At 38.5% G+C, this 26638-nt stretch overlaps 2 protein-coding genes across 2 annotated transcripts; one reads left to right on the forward strand and one right to left on the reverse strand.

Annotated features, from left to right (window-relative positions):
- Positions 1-15787: 15787 nt before the first annotated feature.
- On the forward strand, positions 15788-16786 carry LOC116013133. Its single transcript, XM_031252787.1, has one exon. It carries the CDS (start codon positions 15788-15790, stop codon positions 16784-16786), a length of 999 nt encoding a protein of 332 aa, XP_031108647.1.
- Positions 16787-21184: 4398 nt separating this feature from the next.
- On the reverse strand, positions 21185-21973 carry LOC116013134. The gene is made up of 2 exons (XM_031252788.1): positions 21573-21973; positions 21185-21485 (listed from the first exon to the last, which is right to left on the reverse strand). Exons 1-2 carry the CDS (start codon positions 21971-21973, stop codon positions 21185-21187), a joined length of 702 nt encoding a protein of 233 aa, XP_031108648.1.
- Positions 21974-26638: the final 4665 nt, after the last annotated feature.

A 26638-nucleotide genomic window follows, 5' to 3' on the forward strand; every position in this document is an offset into this window, starting at 1 on the left:
CTTCCTCTATTTTGGCATATTTGTTAGCCCGCTGAATGGCTTGGGCGTATGTCTCGGGGGTTTCCCTCTAGAGGCTAGTGAACAGGTGCCCTGATCTCAAAGCTTCTATGAACAATGTTAGGGTCGTCCAATAATCTACTGTCTACACCTCTTTCTGCCATCGTTTTAGGAATTCCTTCAACGTTTTTGACTCCCCTTGGTGTACGAAAGCTAAGGCCATAAAGTTCTTCTTAGCCTTCATGCTTCTCTTGAAGTGTGTTAGGAACTACTTAGCCAAGATCTCAAAGTGGCTGATAGATCGAGGTGGCAAGGACAAGAACCATTGCTGCGCTACCCCCCAAGTGTTGGAAAGAAAGTGCAACAATACATAGGGTGTTCAACTCCTATCACCATCATCTTGGCTTGGAAACCGACCAAGTGATCACTTGGGTAATCGGTTGCATCATACGTAGACATGGTCAAGCACTTAAAGCCCCTCGGTGCGCGGTACTGTTAGATTTCCTCGGAGAATAGGGACCGAGCAGTTGGCAAGGCCTTTCCACCCTCAATCTTTCGTTGAATGTCATTTACTTCTTTAGCTAGCTCAACAACCTTTCGGTCTTGGTTTTCTCGACTGGGTTTGGGGGTCTCACCCCTACTTTAAACTATTCACTCCGGAAAATCATTCTTACTATAATCTTCTTTTGCCTGCGGTTCTCGTGTTCAGATGCTAGTTGCCCGAGTGTCTTCCTCTTATCGCTGTTCATGTCTGTTGGGTTGTCTTGCCCTAACCGCTTGGTGACCGGTGGTTGGCTTCGGGGTCCTAAGCGGCCATTGATCGAAACTATAGGGTGTTGCCTCCTGGGTGGACTAGATCCCCGTGTTTTCTCGCGGGTGGTCCTGTCTGGAGGGATTCAGTGGGGACTCACCTCTTGGTATGTTGTTAGGCTGCAAGGCCTCGGGGAGGCCCAACATGATAGGACGGGTTCCCACCAGTCGGGTCCGAAGGACGTTAGCAACTGGCCATATGGTTGAATGGGCTTCTTCTTCTTCCCAGGGATTTTCTAGATCATCTTCTCAAGGGGGTACCCACCGACTAGTCAGTGCGCGAGAGGCTAGCTAATAGAGGGTTTCCTACCGATCCTAGAGCAACTGATCAATTTTGGTTTGTCGTCGAGTGGTCACATGTTGAGATGCCAGATATTCAGGTTGTGGAAATTGGACATAAACTTTTCTTTGTGATCCACGTAGACGATGCCAATGTTAGTTTTATGACTTTTGGCCAGTCACCAACTAACCAACACAACCATTAAAATAATGAGTATATGAGAATATAGAAAATATGAAGAGAATAGGAGTGTTGTATTGCTAAATATTACTTGTCCCTTCCCTATGTATAGTGGGTATATTTATACATATTATGGGCTAGGAGCCCTACACGGAATAAAAATCCTAGTCTGCCGCATATTGGGAGTCAAAATTATATTAAAAGTGATGGGCCCAATATGAGATAGGCCCAATCCTTAATACATTAGGAATAATAAGCCTAATACTATCGAAACTCCTTCACTACCTCGTACTAGCCTCTCTCTTGGGCTTCTTTGATCTAGTTATTTTCTTAGGTAGGTTCATTTACTCGGCCTTGTACACTATCCATTAGTACGCATTATGGATAATATGGTTGTGCATTCTGTGGTGATAGTTGTGCAACTCAGTGGTGTAAGTTGTGCAATCTATTGTTGTGGATTGTACAACCCATGTGTTTGGTTTGTGCAACGTATCAATGGATTTAATAGTATGATTTTATTTGTTCTCCGTCTAGCTAGTGGCAAGATCACATGACATATCAATGGGTTTAATAGACCTGTGGGTCCAACGTGACTACTCAATGGGTCTGTTGAACTTGGTAGGAGCTTTTGCTCGCCTATGTAGGTTGTGCAACTCGTTATGGTGTGTTCCAATATTTTGGATTGTGCAACTTGTGGTGTGGATTGTGCAATGTATTTTGATTTTATTTATTCCTTGTCCCGCTAGTTGAAGGATCACGAGACATATTAACAGGTTCAATAGATAGTTGGTTGTGCAACGAGTCTATTGAACCCGCTAGGGAACATGTGCTCATCTGTGTTGGTTGTGCAACCCATTGTCATGTGTTTAGCAACTATTGTTTTCGGTTGTGCAACGTATTTTGATTTTATTTTTTCCTCGTCCTGCAAGTTGAAGGATCACGACACACACACACACACACACATATATATATAGTTAATTTCATTTTTGGTCCTAGATTTATAGGTGACAACCCACTTTAGTCCTTTTTTTATTAGAACATCCTTATTTGATCCTAGTATTATTGTGGCATGACCACTTTTAGTCATCCATCAACAAAATCGTTGAAATATCGTTAAATACAAAGACATTTTAATCTTTTTAATACAAAGTATGTTGAATCGCTATATTTTTTATGTTTATTTTTTGAAAACATCAATAATTGAAGACCGAAATGTTCTTGTACTTAATGATATTTAAATTATTTTGTTGATAAATGACCAAAAATGGTCATGCCACAATAATATTAGGAGAGTTTATTACCGAAATGGTCCCTCGACTATTCTGAAATTACCAATTTGGTCCTTGACAATTTTTTGTGCCCAATTAAGTCCCTCGACTTTGAAATTTTTTTTAACCAATTTGGTCATCCGTTTATTTTGCCGTTAAATTGGGACCAAATTGGTAATTTTGCTATAGTCAAGAGAACAAATTGGTAATTAATTTGTCACTGAAATGGTCCATTGACTAGAGCAAAATTACCAATTTGGTTCCTTGACTATAGCAAAATTACCAATTTAGTCCCGATTTTAACAGATGTTTAATGGCAAAATAAACGGAGGACCAAGTTGGTTAAAAAAAATTTCAAAGTCGAGGGACTTAATTGTGCACGAAAAATTGTCAAGGACCAAATTGGTAATTTCACAATAGTTGAGGGACCATTTTCGGTAATAAACTCATATTAGTACTAAAAGTGGACTACCACCTATAAATTTAGGACCAAAAATGAAATTAACTCTCTCTCTCTCTCTTTCTCTCTCTATATATATATACTAGTTTTTCTTATGCGCGATGTGCAAAAAATAGGTGCCCAATATTAGTATTTTATATTAAAATTTTAAATTTATTTAAATTTTAATATAGTAAATAATAATAATATAATAATAATAATAATGTAAAATATTTTTATAAATTAGATATTTATATTTTAAAAAATAACTAACATATAGCTCTAATATTTAATGTGTATATTTTATTGTTATTATTGAATAAGATAAGAAAATATATGGTGGATGCATGTGCATAGTAACAATAGTGGAAAAGATAACGGAAGTTATAACGGTAGGGGTATATTTGTCCAAAATATTATGTAGTACAACTTTATAGCATAATGTACAAAAAAACTTAACGGAAAAAATAAACATAAATGAGGGGTATAACCTTCATTCACATTTATTATGTTTTTAGATTTTATATATATATATATATATATATATATTATATGGTTTGGTTCCGATTAAAGCCACTGCTTGGGTGTGAACTTGTAAACTCCTGTGCACCGTTGAGATTTGATATTAAACGGCCGAGATATGAGGGGTGGTGCAGTGGTGCATCCGGTGCAATAGTGCAGTGATGTGGTGCAGTGATATATATTTACCAGGTCAAAATCATTATAATCCACAAGATCAACAGTGTACAATGGTACACATGTTAACAAAGGTTCTCATTTGAACCTAATTACACACACACACACATAAATATATTTTGCGTTCAAATGAGGACACTTATTATAATTAAGACGTGATAACTAATCTGGACCATTTATTTCCCATGATCCAATGACTGTGTTTTATTTTTATTTTTTTTCTTTTCCTATTCTCTCTTTTATTTAGTAAGGGTATTTCTTACAATCTATATGGATTGTTAATTGTAAATATTATATTTTCGATAAGTTATGCATATTTTTAAGAACGAATTTAAGGTATCTTTGAATTCTTTTCTTATTTGTCTTGAATATGTATCGAGCTGTGCATCAATGTCAATCAAGATTGTTGGTTTTCGGGTTTTTAGGGTAACCACACAGTGGTCCAACATTACTGAAAAATAAATAATAAATGAATAGTGAAGAGGAAAAAATAAAGGAAACACAATATATTTAACGTGGAAACCAAATTGGTGAAAACCACGAGCCTTTTTGGGCAGTGCCAAGCCAAATTCCACTATATTTTGTATGTAGTTTGTATATGTATAATTTATGTATCTTCTCTAGAGAGATGTAGGTGTAGAGGGATGATTGATTGAACCCCCTTCTTGAATCTAAGTAAGGCCTTTTATATTAGAAGAAATATAAGGCATATGGTAAGTAGATTGTTTTATGGTAATTGAGCTTTTATGGTGAAGTGGAATATTCTATGGAATGTGGAGGGATTTAAGGAATATAAATATATTTAGGCAGTGAGAGGTAATATAATGAGAGAAATAATATTTAGGAAAGTAATTGGTAGGGATTGACTTGCCAAATCTCGTAATTGCCACTTTAATTAATTCTTTTGCCGCCAATAGTTTACTAGTCGTCAGATGACTGGCTGCCAAAGATGACTGCCTAGTGAATATGACTGCCTACCCGAGGATGACTAGCTGGCGAATATGACTGCCTGCCTTAGGATGACTAGCTGGCGAATATGACTGCCTGCCCTAGGATGACTAGCTGGCGAATATGACTCCCTGCCCAAGGATGTCAAATATGACTGCCTGTCTGAGGAGCTGACTGGGTGCCTGTGCCGGTTGTGCCACGTCATCGGTCCTTTTGAGCCTTCTCAAAAGTCGTCTTTGGTCTCTTCTATGGACTCGGGTCCACCTTGCTAAGTGGGCTTGATAAATGATATCTATCAAAGATCATTCCACCACGTACTTACCAATGCAAGAAAGGAATTGCTTCTCCTAGATTTTAATTAAACACATTTAGAAAAATGAAATGAATCAAAATTCTAAACCCATCCCATACGTGTTATCTTGCGGTAGATGAGATGAATTTTTCTTGAATCTTTCCTTCCCGGTACATATACGACTCTGGGATTCATATTCCGCGATCGAGCTGAGTGCGTTGTCGTGTACACAAGAAACCATAATACTATGCTGATTGTCGTCTTTGCTTCTCGGAGCCATTATTTCTCGTTTCGTTTCTCATCATGATCTCTATGCTGTTGTTCTCTTCTTGCTGTTTTGCCTCCACTTTTATCATTACCAACAATTGCCCGTTTACGATTTGGCGGGGGCGGGGCTATGTGTATATCTTTGTTGAGTTGTGTGCACTTGTCTAGTTGTCGTGTGGTTTTGAGTGTCAGGTGTGTGCACTGACTTGGTGGTATGTGTGCACTTGTCTGGTTATCGTTTGGTCTTGAGTGCTAGGTGTATGCACTGATTTGGTGGTGTGTGTGCACTCGTTTGGTTGTAGGGTGGTCTTAAGTGCTATGTGTACGTGTGCATTGATTTGGGGGTGTGTGCACTCGTCTGGCTGCCGTGTGGTCTTGAGTGCCACGTGTGTGCACTGATTTGGTAGTGTGTGAGCACTCGTCTAGTTGTAGTGTAGTCTTGAGTGCCAGGTGTATGCACTGATTTTGTGGTATGTGTGCACTCGTTTGGTTGCCATGTGGTCTTGAGTGCCCGTGCACATGGAGAACAATGTGCATTAGTCCGGTAGAGCATAAAAGGTCACACACCATATTATCATCAAAGAATACCAAAATGCACACGATATTGCATAAAAGTGCACAAACTGAACTACGTACTGTTAACGCGATGACATACGAAACAAATTAAAGTCAACTGTTAAAATAAGTACGGATGAAAATGCTCTAAAAATAAATAAATAATACAAGCATAATAAATGAAATATTTTACATGAAGAATCATATTCTACCATAAATACATTTCTAAAATCAAGTATAACATCCTAATCAAATTCAACCCCTAATTAAATCTTATGTATATTCTCGATTATGCCCTTATTAATTATGATCTCATTAATCCAACCATATATTTTCGAATCAATCACATCCACTCAAATCTTTGCATCCAATGGATAGGATTTGTCCGAAATATCCTCATTTTATGTGTCCTCATTTTATCTAACACCACTCAATGTTAGAAAATGGACCAGAATGAAAATAAACAAAAACACTAAAAAATACACCAAACACCCAAAATAATACACCATAACTCCCCTGCCCCTAATGGTGCATTTCCTAACACTGTGTGGTGTATATTTGTATACTTAGTGGTGTATTTTTTGGTGATGCGTACCTAACAGTGCATATTTGTGTGGTGCATTTTCTAACATTGAGTGGTGTATATCTATATACAGAATGGTGCGACCGCACTAACCGCACGTTAAGGCGCGGTCACACCTGATTATGACTATATATATATATATATATATATAAAGGTGCATTCAGGTGCGAACCACTCGTTTAGGAAAGAAATGAGAACGCATGTCATCCGTTTACGTATCTAGAACGTGTGTGTCCAAAATGTGGCAAATTTTTTTATGGAGGACTAAAATTGTCCAAGCCCCTATAAGTCTAGGACCAAAAAATGAATTAACTCTTAAAAAAATGTGACAATTTTGTAAATAATTGAACATCGAAGTGCAAATAAAATGTATTACAAGTGCAAGTAGCAATTTCATATAGTGAACCTAAGTGCAAGTAATTGTATTACAAGACCAAGTAAAATTTATTATAGGTGCAAGTACACTGAGCATCAATACTAAGTGCACCTAATGTTATAACTAGTTGCACCTAACGTTATAATTAGGTGCACCTAGGTGCACGAATGTCAAGAAGGTAAATTACTTTCACTTGTAAGTGATTTTACTTGCACTTTTACTTGCAAATGTGCACCAGCTACTTGCACTTTTACTTGTAAATGTGCACCAACTACTTGCACTTATAACACAATGGTTTACACCAAAGTTTGAGTTATTTACGAAAATGACACCGCGTCGATATTTTAAAATTACATCTGATTCGTTGATATGGACACGTGAACGACTGCGAGGCGTTCTCATTTCTTTCCTAGGCGAGAGTTTGCACCTGAGCGCTCCCTATATATATATATATATATATATATATATATATATGAAATTCTACTTATCCTAATATTCTATGTAATCTGATAGGATTTCTGCTTTACCTATACTAAATTTATCAGTTGTGAATCTTGATTATTATTTTTCTCAGATCATGCATCAGAAGTATAGAATCAAGTGCGGATAGTAAACGCAGAAACTAAGAGAAACACACAATATTGTTAACCCAGTTTGATACCTCAGTATCTACGTCTAGGGGACGGCCACAGTTCGTCCAACCCACTACAACTCAACAACCAACGTATAGAAGGTCTGAGAAAATGTTCTCACCCATGTGATCCCTCACAAGGTATCTACCCGACTGATGCAGTCCGTCTTGATAACTCATCCTTTACTGATCCTCACACTACAAAAAAAGGCGAAAATAGCGACGGACTTATTCCGTTGCTACATTAGCGACTGAATAACGACAATTTAGTGACAGATTTTAATTTTTTTTTATTAAATGGACATTTAGCGACGAAAAATTTCCGTTGCTAAATATGTAGCTACTTTAAGCATTAAATTTTGGTGCAAAAAATAGCGATGAATTTGCGACATATTAGTGATGGATTTTTCGTGGGTTGATTCCATAATTCTAAGCGGGATTTTTTTACAATTTAACGACGGATTTCAAAATTCGTCGCTATATAGTGATGGATTTTCGAATCCGTAGCTAAATATACTAAGCGAGATTTTGTTTTTTTTTTTTTACAAGTTAGCGACGGATTTTCAAATCCGTAGCTAAATATACTAAGCGGGATTTTGTTTTTTACAAGTTAGCGATGAATTTTTTTATTTTTATTTAGTTTCAGTTCCATGGCCTCTACGTCTACAGTTTAAGCATCAAATGCTTTTGCCTTCTCAAGATCTTCAACTTTCAAAACTCCAGATCTTTAATTGCTTGAGAAGATGATGATGGTCAGAGTTGAACACTTTAGAGGTATGAGAAGATTGTTACTTTCTTTCAATCGATAGTATGTCATCTATATCTTCTTGAACCATCTCCCACCTTTATATAGAACTCTGACTTTGATAACATGGTAATCCCTCAAATTTGAATCTTCATTCCTTAATTACCATGATACCCTTTGAGGTGTCTAATTGATCAGGACTTTATTGTAATATCACCTCTTTACCGGTAATCGCTCTGTTTAGCTCAACAAGAAAAGGTCGGTGAAGCTTCAACGGATATAACTCGGAAGCTTTGATGAAGAGTCTGCTTGATCAGATCTTCACTTTTAACACTAACAGACTCTAAACATAACCCTATCTAATTTCCCATAATAGATAAGTCAATTACATCAGTTGGGGTTAAGACTTAAAAACCTAACAAACTCCTCCTTTGGTGTTTATTTGGCAAGACAACTCAATAAAGACGAAAATACATCAGAGTTTAAAACCGCAAAGAGTAGCATAACATAAGCAAATTAAAGAAAGTCCTTCCAAGGAGCAATTGTTTTAACAAACTATTACAGACCCACAAAATAGACCATTTAACTAGAGCACACATATTGTGCTAGGTCTATAATCTAGAACTGAGAACTAAAAACACAAATAACAACTTAAAAAACTTCCTTCCAGCTCCCTAATACTCCACTCCCCCTGAGTCCTTTGTACTCCCTCTAGATTGCTGAATAATAGCCAAAGTATCTTCTTAAGCCGCAAGAGTCATTCCTCCACTCTTAGCCGGGCTCTCAAACTCGCTTTCTGTCAAACTCAGTCACAGTAAGACTATCGCAAGCTCTGTCCTGGCAATTTCCAACTGTCTTAGAAATTTCCAACTGTCCTTTGGCCAACCGATTGATGGTCTCCAACTCTGCAATCCTCACCTTCAAGACCTTTGATTGCCTTAGATCGCGAACATAGGGGGTGAGCAATGATTCATCTTGATCAGTCATAGGAATTTTTTCAATTTTTGTCACTGGTTTAACATCCTTTACATGTTTTCCGCCCAGTAGCCTTTCATCAACTTTATACATCAACAATGATCGAACAATCTCATTTCCTTCAGGCTTCAATCCCTGTGCAGTAAGAATTTCATAGATCATATTTGGAAAAGACAATTTTGCCTTTTGTTCTTTGGGATTGACAAAGGATATGGCATGCTCAAATATATTGTGGTCTAGATTAAACTTCTTCTTAGTTCTAATCATGTATAGAAATCCAGCCAACTCCTTTGAAATTGTATAGTGGTGAGCAGATGGAAGCCAGTTGTAGGTTGATATCCTATGCAAGATCACAAATTTTGAAGATAAGTTAGCACTGTAGAGAACATCAGATTCAAAAGATGACCATTGTGTTGTAACTCCCCCAGTGAGTTTCTTTGCTACCAGATCCCAATAAGTGATTTTGTCATCTTCAGAACAGTCTCGACCATAATAGCTGTTTATCACTTTAGGACTGAAGTTGTACCATTTTCCTCTAATAAAGATCTTGTGAAACTTTTTGGAATGGATATCCTTGATAGTTTCAGTGATGTTGCAGTAGAATTCATTGACCAACGGTTTAGAATATAGACCAACATCTTCGACAGTTGTCATTAGACCCACTTCTTGTAGTAGAGGGACAATATCACACACAGAGTTTAACTGATTAATGTCTAACTCCTTCTGGTTTAGGAACTAAGTCCCAGACTTGGTTCCTATCAAACTGACTCAGTTCTTCCTGCATTGCCTTGATCCAGAAATCATCTTGAAGAGCCTCTTTTACATTTTTAGGCTCTATCTTTGAAGTGTTGCAAGAGAAACTTGCAAGTTCAATCAGGTTATTTCTGACTTTGCAAGTTCAATAAGAAGATGATTTTTCTTTATTCTGGTTGGAATATCTCTTCCATTCTTGTCAGGGATGGATTGAGATTCTTATTCCTCTTCAATACTGATTTCTGGTAGTTCATCCTCTGGCTTAGGTTCCTGTTCAGTGCCCTCTGCGGTATCCGTTGACTTTGGTAGTATGTCTGACTTAGAGGTAGGAATAACTTTTGAAGTAGTTTGACTATTTGACTCTTCAGGTTCATCATCAATTATGACATGTATTGTTTCCATAATCACCTGAGATTTCCTATTATACACTTTAAAAGCCCGATTATTTGGCGAGTGTCCTAAGAGCACTCCCTAGTCGCTTTTAGACTCAAATTTTCCCCATTCTTCTAGGTCAGCAAGAATAAAGCACTTAGTACCAAACACATGAAAATATTTAAGGTTAGGCTTCTTACCCTTCCATAGCTCGTATGGTGTTTTGCTTGTGCCAGGTCTTAGGTAGATTAGGTTTACTGTGTGACATGCAGTATGAACTGCTTCAGCCCAAAATCGTTGTGGTAAGCGACTGGCATTTAGCATGACACGGGCCATTTCTTGAAGGGTCATGTTCTTTCTTTCAACTATCTCATTCTGTTGGGCAGTGCGTGGAACAGAAAATCCATGAGCAATCCCATTTGCTGAACAAAAATATGAATAAAGAGAGTTTTCGAATTCTCTCTCATGATCACTCCTCAGTCGTATAATTTTGACAATAGGTTCATCTTTTTCTTTTTTTTTTTTTGTAACCGAAGGCATAGACTTTTAAATGCATCAAAGGCCTCTGACTTTTCCCTTAAGAAAGCAACCAAGAAAAATAATGAGTAATCATCAACGCATACACATATATACTTTTTACCTCCTATGCTTTCCGTCTGGGTTGGCCCCATTAAGTCTATGCGCACCAACTCCAGACAACGCTCAGTGAGTATAACTTTGACAGCCTTATGAGATGCCCTGGTCTGTTTGGCCATAGCACATGCTCCACAAACTCTATCATGATCAACCTTCATCTTGGGTATTCCTCAAACTGCTTCAAGCTTGATAAGTCTATCCATGTCTCGATAATTCATATGCCCTAGTCGTTTGTGCCACAACTTTGATTCTTCTGACTTAGTCTTGTTACATGTAAAATCAGTTGATAAAATATAGCAATTATCAAAAGATCGTGTACCTTCTTCCATCACAGTGTGGTTCGACTTTTCAAGTAGTTGGCATTGATCTTTATTGAAGCACATGTTCCAGTTTTGGTCACATAGTTGGCTGATACTTATAAGATTTGCTTTGAGACCTTGAACTAACAAGACATCATCCAGATGAGGTAGACTAGGCACATTCAGTGTACCTATTCCATTGATTTTTCCTTTATGTCCATCTCCAAATCTGCCTGATCCACTGTGAGAGATAACATTGCTTAGATAACTAACATTTCCTGTCATATGTCTGGAACAACTACTGTCAAAGTACCATCAAGACTTAGTTAAGGCAACTGACAAGACAATTGTGGGATAACATATCATGTTAGTCTTTCTAACCCATATCTGTCTATTGCAGAGAGTTATGTTCTTTATACGATACTTTTCATCTCTTTGATCCCTGTAGAAGATGTAGCATTCTGGTCGTGTATGTCTTCTAATGTGGCAGTAATGACAAATTGGATTATATTTCTTCAATCTGACATATCTTCCCTTGTATTTTGAGTACAAGGATTGCGTTAGTGGAGCTTCTGTCAGAGTTGAGGTTGAGTCAGAAGTTGATCCCTTAACAGACACTGTATATTTCTTTGTAGGTAAAGTTCTTTCGAACCCTAATCAAGTCCTGTTGTTGGATGCCTTTATGCCAGAATCTAGTATCTTATTAGAGTTTTTGTATTAGTTATCATTTTAATGTTGCGCTTTAATTCCTCCATTTCCTTCATTAGCTTACCTTCTCAAACCTTGAACTGATTTACCAAGTTATCTTTCATAAGAATGTCAACACTCAGCTGTTTAACTTTACTTTCAGATTGCTTCAGATCCTCATTTAGTTTCCTGTTAGTCTTGACAAGATGTTCTCAGCTAGACACAAGTTTGGCGTATTCCAATTCCAACTTACAGTGCCTTTCCTCAAAGTCATCTGAAAACATAATCTTCTTCATCTGAGTCAGTTAAATCATTAGCTGACGCAAGAAATGCCACAAAGTTACCAGTACTTTCATCAGTCAGCTGGTCTGCTTCTCCTTCATCTTCATCACTCAAGGTAGTGGCTGACATAAATTTCTTTCTTTTCAGATAGATAGGACATTCAACTTGAATGTGTCCATACCCTTCACATTCTCTACACTGAATCCAGAATTGATCTATTAAAACATTTAGATGAGGTTTATGGAGAGTTCTTATGTTGTCTAGACCTAGAGGATTGTCCAGTTTTTGAACCAGTGAAGTTAGGAGCATTTTTCTGATTCATCTGATTTCGTTGTCTATACTGATTTCTTCCTGTCTGATCCTGATTTCTTTGATTGAATCCCTTGAGTATCTTTTTGAAATTTATCGTTAGAAGGACCAAAGATTCATCATCAAGATCGTCATTATCAGAATCGTTTTCATGATCAGCAGAGAATGCGACTAATTTACCCTTTTCGATAGAACTAGGGTTTTCATCAACGAGGACTTGAAGCTCATAAGTGTTTAGGCTACCCATCAGTTCACCAACCGGTTTCTTTTCCCATCATTGATTCTTCTGAATTGCTGTCAGCTTCATTCGAAATCGCTTAGGGAGAGATTGTAGGATCTTCTTTACCACTCGTGACTTAGAGAATGGTTTACCCAAGATTGAGGCTCGGTTCATTAGATCTTGCACCCTATACTACTGTGGAAATCAATGATTGTCTCTTCCTTATTCATTCTTAATGCTTCAAACTCACTTAACACCATCTGAAGTTTCGACTGTTTAACATCATTTGTTCTTTCAAATCTAGTTTCTAGGATTTTCCCGCTTTCTTGGCTTCTCGCACACCAGTGACAAGAGGGAAGACGGATTCGTGAAGCGAACCAATGATGGAGTTTAGTACCTTATTGTTGTAGTCTGACCTATTAATTTCTTCGTCGGTCTAGTCTATCTCTAGTTTGATGGCTGTTGTACCGTTATCGTTGTTGACCTTTGGAGGTTCCCAACCTGTGATCACCATTTGCCATACCCTTGTACCTTGAGCTTATAGATAAATTTTCATTTTGGCTTTCTAGAATGCATAATTCGTGCCATCCAACTCAGGAGGTTTCATATTACTATCCATTTGTTAGTCAGAGAACTAAGAAAGCAGACTACACATACCTATACTATAATATCGCGATAATTAGACAAAAATATCAAGAAATCTTGCGAAATAGTAAATTCCTAAATGATCAAATCAATATATAGACTTAAAAGCTCTGGTACCAATTGAATTTCGCTTATCCTAATATTCTATGTAATATGATAGATTTGCTTTATCTATACTAAATTTATCAGTTATGAATCTTGATTATTATTTTACTCAGATCATGCAATGTATAGAAGGTATCAAGTTCGGTACCTCAGTATTTACGTCTGGGGAACGGTCACAGTAAACACAGAAACTAAGACAGAAGGTATTGTTAACCTAGTTTGATACCTCAGTATCTACGTCTAGGGGACGGTTACAGTTCGTCCAATCCACTATACTCAACAGCTAACGTACAGAAGGTAAGAGAAAACGTTCTCACCCATGTGATCCCTCACAAGGTATCTACCCGACTGACCTAGGCTTACAATGGATTGCCAAGACCGGAGATCTACGCTTCAGAAATCCAACCAAGTCCCCTTGTTGGAGAGCTACTCTGATGCAGTCCGTCTTGATGACTCACCCTTCACTGATCCTCAGTTGCATGGCCTCTATGTCAGCAATTTAAGCATCAAACGCTTTTGCCTTCTCAAGATATTCAATTTCCGAAACTCCAGATCTTTAATTGCTTGAGAAGACGATGATGGTCAGAGTCGAACACTTTAGAGCTATGAGAATATGGTTACTTTCTTTCAATCGATAATATGTCATCTATATCTCTTGCACCATCTCCCACCTTTATATAGAACTCTGACTTTGATAACAATATGGTAATCCCTCATATTTGAATCTTCCTTCCTTAATTTCCATGATACCCTTTGAGGTGTCTAATTGACGAGGACTTTCTTGTAATATCACCTCTTTGCCGATAACCGCTCTGGTTAGCTCAGCAAGAATAGGTCGGCGAAGCTTCAACGGATATAACTCAGACTCTCTGATGTAGAGTCTACTGGATCACTATTAACACTAATAGACACATAACCTTATCTAATTTGCCATAATAAATCAGTCAATTACATCAGGTTGGAGTTAAGACTTAAGAACCTAACAATATATATATATATATATATATATATATATATATATATATATATATATATGTTAGCAGTAGCAGAAACAACGAATCTAGTGTAAGATTGATATTATGAGTGACTCATAATTGAATGAAATTCGAGAAGCTAAGGTAGAAACGTGGCAAACCACGAGGCGAAATAAGCAGATTTAGTGTACATCTGCTAGCCAGGTGTAAGGCTGCGGGTTTGCCACACCGTACCATATATCTTGCACCACCCTGCACACAATCAATATTTAAATTACCGAAAACCTTTATATAGTTTTGATACTCTCAGTTCAAAAACAAGAAATCCCAATTATTATATCATTCATCTCCTCCTCACACTATTTTGCCTTTCGTTAATTCCAAATGGCATCTGCGAATTTCATTTAATTATTAGTTCATCTATCCAAACGTTCCATTTGGATGGGTTGCATGGAGGGTCGCTTAATTTTGCTAACAGTCACCACCACGTATACGATTTTATTTCAATTAAAAAATTAAAAGTCACATGAAGACAGCAGCAGAGGGACAATTACCGGTTTTTACTATACAATTATAATTTTTATGAAACCCATAAAGAAAAGGTTAAGTAGGAATACGTGTGAGTCTATCAACAAACCACGCCAACCGTTACAGCTCAAACTGTTTACTCATAATTAGGCCAACCCAAAAAAAAAATCTAATATACCTACCCACATTTTGATTAGTCCACATGAGATACATTGATGGAATTGAACATCCTTACATATTGGGCACCATATAAATTTAAGAGTCACACGTACAATTGTGTGACCGTGTCATGAATCAAATTTATGATAATTGTTTGTTATTTAGGATAGAAATTATAATATTTATTACAAAAATTTAATATTAATTTGAAAAGGATAAATGGTTACTTATAATAGATATTGTAATATTTATATGTGAAATTGTAATACTATTTAGAATAAAATAATTGTTAATAATGATAACTATTACGGAGTATAATATTTATAATATAATTGAAATTGTGATATTTACAAAGTGTAATTATAATATAAATATTATAATACTTATACTTGAAATGTTACTCATAAAAGAAATTGTAATAATACTCGTTCAATTTGAATTAAAAATAAATCGTTACTCATGATAAATATTGTAATACGAAATTGTGATACTATTTACTATAAAAATTAATGGTTACTAATGATAACTTCTTGTTTTTTTTTTTTTTGTTTATTATTATTATTTAAATTGTCGTATTTATGCACCCAGTTATCTACCATCTGACACGTGTCATGGCAACAGACAAATTTTTGCCTAAATTAATGGAGGATTTATTTTCAATTCCCAAGTAGTTTTGCCAATAATTGGGTACAGTTGGGATATATATAAACGAGGTTTGATGCGACAGGGAGCTTAAAGAAAGAAGCTAAGCAGGCGATCGAGGGCAGAAGGTAACCATGAAGATGTTGGCAAACCTCTCGTTGAGGCTATCGAGCTCCTCTTCCTTGGTGCTTCCATTTCCAATCCAAACCTTATTCAATCAGCACCTCACTTCAAACCTTAAAACCTTATTATTATCATCATCTTCTCCTAATGATTGCGTGATCACCGTGTCCTTTCTAGCTCATGCACTCGATGCTTTAGTGGCCACCCAAAAGCTCGCCCACCAATCTCTGCCCACATCCTCCACCTTTGCCCAGCCGTCGGATCGCGAAGCCATCGAACGGTATCTGGAGGAGAACAGCATTGATCTGTTGGATGCCTGCAATGAGTTGGGGGACAAGCTGGACAACGTTTGCGAGTACGTGAAATCTTTGAGGTTGGCTCTTCACTGCCTCGAAGCTCCTACTTCAATCGCGGTTGCGCGTGCCAACAAACTGTTACTGGGAAGAGAAAGCGGCTGCAAAATGACAAACTCTACAATTTCCTCGCTTATTCCAAGTTTCAAGAGAATTGTTCAACATCAGCGTATGAACTCGAGAGCAACGAAAAACAAATACGTCGTAAGATCCGAGTTAGAGGAGATTTTGGATGGATCGTCATTGGTTACTTCAACAATATTTGAAATTCTCGACAGTGCACTGTCATTCAAGTTAAAACATCGGAATGGGCATAACACGACAGTACAGATCAGTCGAGCGGCAACCCCGTATTCCTCGTACCACTCGTGGCTGTCTTTGTTGCAAGAGTTAAGAAACAACCTCAAGAAAGAGACTAAGAAGAGTTTGCAGGTCCGGGAGCTACAAAACACAGTGTGGTTAGCTCAGGAATTACGCCAAGAATTGATGAGATCTCAAGACTGTAGTAAGCTTAGGGTGAGAGTAGAAGAATTGAAGAGGAGTTGCGATGAATTGGAAAATGGGCTTAAACCCTTACAGGGAAAAGTAAAGGAGGTGTATAGATATTTGATTTGTGTTAGAATGGCGTTGCTGGAAAAGCTCTCTTCCATGGCCTAATTATTGCCAAAAGGTTGAATTTCCAATCCTAAGAGTCCCACACCCCGACCCTACCATGAACAAAGAGCCCCTCACTTTGAGAACTTACTTCTACACTGTCACGGATAAGACTAGCTCTATTCTGCGTCATTGTTCTTAAATTTTTACCCTTGACCAATTGAGCTCTTCCATGGCCTAATTGATGCTATGGCTAGCTAGCTAACTGCAGTACATACGGTTCGTGTTGAGCAGATTAGGGAACCATATTTTAATTTGTACATATGTAGCTTTGTGAAAAAACTGACCACAATTATATTACCATTCTATATGAATTCGATCATTATTTGAGCAAATTAATTAAAGACCACATATGTATCCATCTATGACTATTACTATTCTATATATCTTGGTTGATTAATAAGAGGTAAGATATATTTCAAAATTAATTTGTGTTCTGCCAAAGGAGAATCTTGCCTGGCGGGGCCATAAATAAAATTAGAAGAATAGGGGCATTCCCCACCACCTATATATATATATTAATGGTTATATCAACATGCAGTATGTGAAGCAGGATTCTGTTGCTTGGTGGCAGTCAGGCTCACCAATTACTATGCAATCCGGATCTTTTAAGAGGTGTATGGCTTAAGAATCATAATTGGAATCAAATGCATAGCGATTGTAATAAATTTTAGTAAATGTAGACACTTTGTTTAAAAGTAAAAAAAGAATTAGAATCAAATTTATGGAATAATTAGGATCGGGTACGGAGCATGGACGGAGCATTTTTGCTCCGGGGAGGGCACGTGGACCCGGGGTCAGTCGCGTGGCGACTAGGGGTGAAAATAGACTAGGCTGAGCCGAGCTTTAGAAATTTGGGCCTGGGCCTGCTATAAAAATCTAGAGCCTGAGCCTAGGCCTAGACCTGCATGTAGACTTTTTTTAAGGCTCAAGCCTGAGCCTACAGTTGGCTTGGCCTGGCCTGAAACTTTTTTAAAAGCCTATTTAACATATAAGCTTTTAAAAAGGCTTCAAAATAGATGATAAATAGGCTTTGAACCTATTTAAGGTCTCCATTTTTAAGTCCTTTAAAGTATACCTGTAAAAATATTACAAAAAATACCTAAGTTCAATTGTATTATTATTTGTTATCCTATATAATATCATAAATAATAAACAATCAACTCACATAATTAAGTTGCAATATTTCATTAATTATTATGACAGTAAGAACAATTAATAAAAAAATTAAACAATACGAATACATACAGCAGGATTAGTAGCAATGTTTATAGTTGAATCATAATATAGAATGAGATTTTGGAGGTGAAGGGTTAGAGTTTGGTAATTATATATACTTGCGATTGTATTGTAAATATAAAAATATATATTAGGTATAAAATAGAATATATATATATATATATATATATATATACACAAACACGCGCGCCTGCACTCACACACAAATATATATTGATGCTATGGCTAGCTAGCTAACTGCAGTACATACGGTTCCTGTTGAGCAGATTAGGGAACCGTATTTTAATTTGTACATATGTTGCTTTGTGAAAAAACTGACCACAATTATATTGCCATTCTATATGAATTCGATCATTTGAGCAAATTAATTAAAGACCACATTACTATCCATCTATGAATATTACCATTCTATATGAATTCGATCATTTCAAAATTAATTTGTGTTCTGCCAAAGGAGAATCTTGCCATTTCAAAATTAATTTGTGTTCTGCCAAAGGAGAATCTTGCCTGGCGAAAATTAATTTGTGTTCTGCCAAAGGAGAATCTTGCCTGGCGGGGCCATAAATAAAATTAGAAGAATAGGGGCATTCCCCACCACCTATATATATATTAATGGTTATATCAACATGCAGTATGTGAAGCAGGATTCTGTTGCTTGGTGGCAGTCAGGCTCACCAATTACTATGCAATCCGGATCTTTTAAGACGTGTATGGCTTAAGAATGATAATTGGAATCAAATACATAGCGATTGTAATAAATTTTAGTAAATGTAGACACTTTGTATAAAAGTAAAAAAGAATTAGAATCAAATAAACTGAAGAAATCAGATCAGACATTTTGCAAATTTCAAATAAAGTGGAGGAGAGTTGTGGAGGACCAACCCCCTATCATGGTGTGGATAGACGAGGCGATGCATGACTGGTTTGTGCTTGGCCAGGGCTCAGTAGCCACGGACAAGGTTGCCAACCCCTGCAGGCCATAATAGTGGGCGACGCGAGTGGATGTGTGGCGAGTCTTCCTCCGTGCACGGTGCACGTGTGATGAAGGAACGCGATCTATTCATTCAACCTAGATCTCGAGTTCTCAGATGTGGTAGCAGAATGTTCTAGTCTCTTATTTGTCAAATGTGTTGATTTGAAAATATTAATGTTTATTAAATAGAAAATACAATTCATAAAAAATAATAATAAGTTATATAAATAATATTATATAAAATTTATATTACATTAAAGGAATATTCTTTATTTCCAATAATTATTTCCCTTGAATTACCCAACCTCATAAGAAATTAACCTTCCACATATATATGTAGATAATAACATTAACCTCATAAGAAATATGCTAAGAGAAAAAAAAAAGATTTTTTTATTGCTTCCAAATTTATATTCTAATGTTTAACTCCAAATATTGTATTAAAATATTTATATTTATTATTTTTAAGAATTGACCTAGCTACCACTTGTGATTAGTAATTTGTTTACTTGGATGAATTAGCTATGTAATTTGACAAATTAGGTATTTGATTTGTTAGGTATATTATATAATATGAATTATTTAGTTTGATGATTTAGATTGAATTTGATGATGAGTAGGTATAAAATTTGATGAGTTAGGTATACTTTGATTATATAGGTATTTTAATTTGATTACGAATTAGGTAATTTGATTTCAATGCAAATAACCTAATGTCGTTTATAAATACATCCATCATTGCGTATCCATATCTTCATATATAGTACTTAGAGTACCATTTTATGAATTGATAGATATGGATCGGCGTTGGATGTATGAAAACCGCACTACATTCAAATATGTGCAAGGGGTTGGGTTCAAGAGTTTATACAATATGCTGAAGAAAATAGGAGTAAAAAGGCGAAAGATTATATTGTGTGTCCTTGTTGCAATTGTAAGAATTTGAGAAGATAGGGGTCCCGGTTGGAACTCCTCAAAGTGTCTACACCCCTTATGATCCACCGCTTTGTGATCTACCGCCTACTCGTAGCAGTTGTCATTCAGTTGACACATATCCAATTACAACAATTAAGGTAATATCAAAAGTTATTTCATATATCAAAATATCATTTCTTGTTAGATTAAGATTAACACACGTTTTTTTAATAATAGAGTCCTAAAAGGTGTTCACTAGCAGTATGTCCCGATGTTGGTGTCACACCAACTGTTGTTGCAAAGGGTATGGTTCACCCAAGTACAGACGGGGTTATAGTGCATAATAAACCATTGTTCCTTAATTGTGTTAAAGTTTGGGTCGATGAAGTGGTTGATGGGGTAGAACAATTTAATCTCCCCATGCCAACTCTGGAGTATGCCACTATAGCACATATCGTTGGTAATTTTGTACAATGGCCTGTGCATTTAGTCTTTTTGGATGAGGTATACATTCTTATATTTAGTTATTAAGTTAGTTTTCATCGTTTATATTTAAAATGGTAGTAAAATTACACTTTTATATTTGTAGAATTTACCAACAGAGATAATAAGAAAACAAAAGATCAAAGTGGTGATTTATCTGCTACTGGTACACGACCTCCTATTGTGAATGATGATGCCTTACAGTAGTTGGGGGACAATTGCAAGTATTTAGTAAGTTTGTTGACAGGTATTCCACTTGACAAATGTCTTTGCTTCTGTTTAACCGGTCTCGATCCCGACCGTACTGCCAAATGGTGACAGATGATTTGACGGTCAATCCTCGGCATGTCTTCGGGCCCCCAAGAAAATATATCCGCATATTCTAGGAGAACGACCAAGATAGCCTACCTAAGGTCCTGACTCAACGTTGTGCCGATCTTTACCGTCTGGTCAGGCCGGGAATTAGATAAAGCAATTTCCTCGACTTCTTCGGACGGCTCGGCTGCTCACCCCGGTCGTCATCTCTTCTCTTGGTGATGGTGTTTACCTTGGACGTGCTAGCGTCCTGCTTTTGAACTGCCCGGACATAAAAGCGCCTGGCCGACTAGGGATCGCCTCTCACCACACCTACGCCTCCCGGGTCTGAAACTTTATGCAGAGGTGCGGCATGGAAATGATGACCCCTAACTGCGAGATTCCCGGTCTTCCCAATATCACGTTGTGAACACAGGCGAGGTCAACTACAACGAATTCCATCATTACTCTGAGTGACTTGGGGGCAGCCCTGACCTCTATCGGCAGGCGGACAACTCCCTCCGAGTGTACCATGGCCCCGTGAAACCAGATAATGGGGTTCTGACCGGGGCCAACTTAGATCGGTCCAGCTGAAGTTTCTTAAAGACCTCCAGATACATGACATTTACTATGCTTGACCCGGTGTCCACCATTACCCTTTGGACATCAGCGCCGTTGATGTCTATGGTCACGACCAAGGCCTCGGTTGCACAATCTGCACTAGTCGGTAGATCCTGGTCTGTGAAAGTAATCGGCTCCAACTTCGGCCTTTTCTCGGGGTTGGCCTCTTCAACAAGGCTGACGTGCAAATCCCGGGCCCAATTACGACGCCCCTCAACACTATCACCGCCCTCCGGTCCTCCGAAAATAACATGAATGACCTACTTCGACCCGGACGGCGGAGGCTCTCGATCTTGCTCGGGGTCTTTCTCCTTTTTATCTTTGTCTGACTTCTTGAAGAACTTTTTCCATCCCCGACGACCTTTCTTCTTCTTCTCGATGAACTGAGCCAACTCGCCGGTCTGTAACAAATCATTGATCAGGCCCTTCAAAACATGGCATTCCTCAGTGTCGTGTCCCCGGTTGCGGTGGTACGCGCAATACATGTCCTTGTTAGGTCCGTCTTCCGATGGCGCGAGCAACTGTATCATATGACAAGCCTGGGCATATTGCAATACCTTCGCCACTAGTTTGCTCAAAGGGGTGCAGACCGGGTTTCCGTCTCGGTCTTTCTGGCTTGGGTCATTCGGGCGTCTCTGATCTTTCCTCAGTCCCCCCGTCTCCATCAACCTTTTAGCCGAGTTTGCCTCCGTAGCGGTGGCGTGGTCAGCTACTCTGCGCACGTCGTCTTCATAACAGAGCGGTGGTCGGTGGATCAAGTCCTAGTATAGGTTTCCAGCCCGCAAGGAGGATAACAGTAGATTCGTCGCTGTCCCATCATCAATTGGCTTGATTTCGGTCATCGCGATTTTCCATCGCTTGATAAAGACGGGGAGCGGCTCACCCTCCAACTGTTTGGCATTCTCGAGGTGGGAGAAATGTTTCTTTACCATTTTGGATATTGCGAAACGCTGAACGAATCTCCGGGCTAGTTCTCGAAAATTGGAAATGGATTCCGATTCCAAGGTTCTAAACCATTCGGTCGCCCTACCAGTCACTGTGGAGTAGAAAGCCCGACACATGACGGCCTCCGAGACTCCCATCATAAGCATGTTGCCGTAATACAAGTTAACATGCTGTTCAGGATCTGATGGCCCACTGTAATCCTTATCACCCGGTACTCGTAGGTCGATGGGGTAGGGCTGGCTCATGATCTCCTGAGTGAAAGGCGTTCTTAGCAGATTGCTGGCTCTGTCGGATGATCTGTTGTCGCCCTGTTCCGGCTTCCACCTGTTAAATTCCGCCTGCACTTGATCGAGTATTCCTCGAGAGAGACCGGACTATCGGGCGTTGCTTCGGTGCTTGTGATGCCGGGAGTTAGAGGAGTTAGCCTTGCTAGAGTCTCCGTCACTAGGCACTAGCAGATCCAGCGACATGCGTCCCCCTTCTACCGCTCCCGACCTTCGCCGAACTAGAGGATTTATCCGATCAAAAGCGCTCGCCCTCGGCTGTTCTTCGCGGTCAGCAAGGCGCGGTGCTCCCGTACCGCTTAACCGGGAGAGTGCCGGGCGTCACGCGGGGATCGATTTGTGCAATCGGAAGGACATTGAACGTCTCCCGGACTGAGCTCTTCGTAGCCCGGGTGTAGCGGTCGTAGCGGCCTCAATCGTAGTAGTCTTGGGTTGAGGAACCTAGGGTTGAATGGGCGGTATTGGTTGGAACAGGAATGGTTGAGCGAATGGTTGCGCGTAAAAACGAGGGGAATTAGGCCACCATTGCATGTTCGGGTCAACCGAGTACGCTGGGTATTGATAGGGGCCTGGCTCTACAGGGATAGGGAAAGCTTGCGGTTGCCGGATAACGTTGACTAGGTCGGGTGGCGGCACCCCAACCATGTTGTTCGGCTCTTCTCGAGAGCTCAGTCGTGACCGAAGGTCGGAGGGTGCTTCCTGCTCCTGGTTGGCAGCGACGAAGTAATCCATATAAGGATACATGGTAGGAGACCGAAGTGCGACAGTAAAGGTCGGCTTTACTAGTCGGTCCCCACGGACGACACCAAAATGATAGACTAATATACCGGAATACGTAATATACCGAAACACGGGTAGAAATACTCTTTATTAATATTAAAACGGGTACAATACAGAATACCCTAGGAGAATCTGGTCTACGTGACAGTGGGTCAGAGGTTCCCGGTCTCTTTGACTATTGTATAGTAGAAACAGCCAAAAGTCCTTCCGCTAGCATTAAATGCGCTTTTTATCGGGAACCTTGGGGACAGGTTCATGGCCGGCGGCATGCGCTACGCGTGTCAAGCATGCACCGGTCCTAAATACGACCTTACGGGTGAAGGCCAGATGGAAGCCCCCGAACGGGTCAAGACTTTATAGTGAGTATCCCCCAGCAGAGATCGGGACACCCGATTACCAAAGTCAACCACGGTCTCGAGGGGTTTAGCGCTCGGACTCAAGTAGGTCGGGTGACATACCTGACCGACCTGCCTAGACCGGGCAGGTGGTCAGGGGTAACACATAACAATAGACCGGTAGGTCTAAATAGACCGGTATTTATACTTAGACCGGTAATGTCATACCGGGCTACGTAGATCGAGAATTTATCCCTATCAGCAATGAATGGTTAAATGGCAATGTATTAGTGTGACTGTAATGACTGCAGAATGTAAAGGTTAATTCAATGAATGGTTAAATGGCAATGGTTAATTCACTAGTAGAATGTAAAAGTTAAATGGAAAACTATAAGTTATCAACTGCAAAATTTACTAGCACAATGTCAATTATCATCCATACATCAAAAAGGGCAATTGTTTGGATACAATGCTAAGTTTACATTCACAAGCAGTAGTTCATTCTAAGTTAACATTCACAATTCTAAATTGTCATCCATACATCAAAAACCATCACTCCTTCACAAAAAAGTGGTCATTTAAATCTAGTCTATATCAATTGGACAATCTGCACTGGTTTTTGAAAGTTTGGTCTTATGCATCATAGTTGACCTTGTGTTGTACTTCCTTGCTTTGGTCCGTCCCAATAATTTCTTCCCCTTAGATTTGGTTGGAGGTGCACACTTGTTTGGATTTGACTTTAGTAGAGAATGAACTACTTTTTTTTTTTTGCTAACATGGCTTGACATTTTTCTTCTTTTCCGAGCTATCCCATGTGAAGTCATCCATTCCCTGTTGTTGAATGCTATCAACTGCTATGCCATCAAGTCCTGCATAGAAATCAATCCTTATACACATCAATCCTTTATGAATACAAAAACCACAAGATCAACTATACATAAGAAATGAATCAATCATCTATTAATACCTTGGATGAAAGTGACATCATCAATTGTATGCTCTATATTGTCTCCAACAGTAATCAAAGTACAACTATAAAAAAAAATCAATATAATCAGATGTTAGCGTTTAAATCAATCCTCATCACCAAGTCTAGTATTTTAAGTTTCAACCTCGAATTCGCCATTCAAATGGCAGTTGGGAGCCATCACCAACAACTTGCAATTCTATAGAAATTGATCCTAATTCACCAATTGGGATTTCTTTAGCTTCTGCAGGAACTTCAAGTTGTGGTTCTTCTCTTGGCACTTCAGGTTGTGGATTTTCTCTTGGCACTTCAGCTTGTGCCTCTTTTCTTGGCACTTTAGCTCTCTTATATTATACAGGCAAATAAAGATTATACAGACACATTGCATACATAATAAAGACTAAGCAAACTGGTTAGTGACAAAAATTACCCGAGGGCACCTTCTTGAGTTATGGCCTTTCTATTTGCATATTGAACAATGAAAGCTGACATGCTTTATAGACATATGAATTCCATCCTTTGTCAGTTCACCTGTAGATTTTTTCCTCAACTTTCTAGGTCTTCTAACCTTTGCACTGAAGATAGGCGGTAATGGAGGCTCTCTTGATGTTTCTGGCCACTCATGAGGCCCTGCCATTAGGTGGTCGGATAACACCAGAGTATGCCTTTAAATAAGTGTCAACTGTATAGCATTGATCTACAAAGTCATATAGTGGAACCTTTCCATATTTAAGCCATAGAGCACATATAACATGCCTGCATGGTATACCATTCAGATCCCACTTCCTACATGAGCATGTCTATGCAGATAGATTAACTTGGTGTTGGTCATAAGCCCTCTTGACTTCAAATAACACTGCAGTACTCTGGTATCCCTAATACCCTCCAGCTTGTTTCTCAAAAACCTCAACTTTCTTAGCAATATTAGGACATAATTTTCTTGTCCATTTAATTGTTTGATGTCTATTAGCAAATAACCTCATCATAATATGTTTCCTCACAATCTCGAGGCAATGTATAAGTGGATTGAAACATTCACATAAGTTATTAACAAGGACATCACACTTAAACATCGGTAGAGAAATGAGACCTAGACCACTCAGAAGGATGCTTGTCTCCCAACCATTCAAAAGCCTGAACATCTAATGCTTTTAACTCCCTAATGACTTGTGAAAATGTTGTTACAGTTGTGGCCCTAGCAGCTTTCCATAATGCATCTTTAACTACCATTCCTCCAAACCCAGCTACCTTCATGTTAGCATGAAAATGCTTAACACAAAACCTATGAGAAACCATTGGTAACACTTGTTCAAAAGTTGGAATAAGCCCCTTTTGCTTATCAGACATGAATGTATAATTTTGTTGAGACACATAATATATTTTAAGGTCCCTACTCAAAAGCTCTAAAAACCAACACCAAGACTCTTTATTCTCACCTTCAACTATTGGATATGCAATTGGAAATATACATTCATTACCATCTAGACCAATGGCAGTAAGCATCATTCCACCAGCTTTGTCTTTAATACGGCAACCATAAATTCCATTGAGTGGCCTACAGTGCTTGAACCCCTCTCTACAAGCTTCCCAACATATATACATTTTAAGGAATCTCCTTTTACCTCCTTCATATTGAAGATAAGATAACTTCACCATACAAGTGCTCTTTGGATTAGTTTTTTGCATTTCTAAACAGTAACTCCAAATTTTATTGAAATTGTCTTCAATTTCACCCTTAATTTCAGCCTTAGCAATTTTCAAAGCCTTGTATGCTTGCCTCATTGAATGGTGATCTTTAGTGCAGACTGTCTCTCTAAATTCATTTATCTTTCAAGTACTATTTCCAGCAATATGTTTTTTCCACCTATTTGCAACTAATCTTGAAGTTATCAACTTGTTATCATTCACCCATGGACAATTTTCATGAACACCATTCAAGGCAATCACCTTCCAATTGCCTTCATCAGAATCTTTCCTACATGTTGCCTGCCACCTACACCCATCTTGGGAACATGTAGC

This window comes from Ipomoea triloba, chromosome 3 (genome assembly GCF_003576645.1).
Source record: "Ipomoea triloba cultivar NCNSP0323 chromosome 3, ASM357664v1".
Classification (NCBI taxonomy): Eukaryota; Viridiplantae; Streptophyta; class Magnoliopsida; order Solanales; family Convolvulaceae; genus Ipomoea; species Ipomoea triloba.

What these genes read in the sequence shown, in the direction of transcription:
- LOC116013133 (XM_031252787.1), top strand. Translation starts at nt 15,788, where the DNA reads ATGAAGATGTTGGCAAACCTCTCGTTGAGGCTATCGAGCTCCTCTTCC.
- LOC116013134 (XM_031252788.1), bottom strand. Translation starts at nt 21,973, where the DNA reads ATGGAGACGGGGGGACTGAGGAAAGATCAGAGACGCCCGAATGACCCA. An exon ending in CCTCCGCCGTCCGGGTCGAA is followed by an intron (nt 21,486 to 21,572) that starts GTAGGTCATTCA and finishes TTTGCACGTCAG; the next exon opens with CCTTGTTGAAGAGGCCAACC.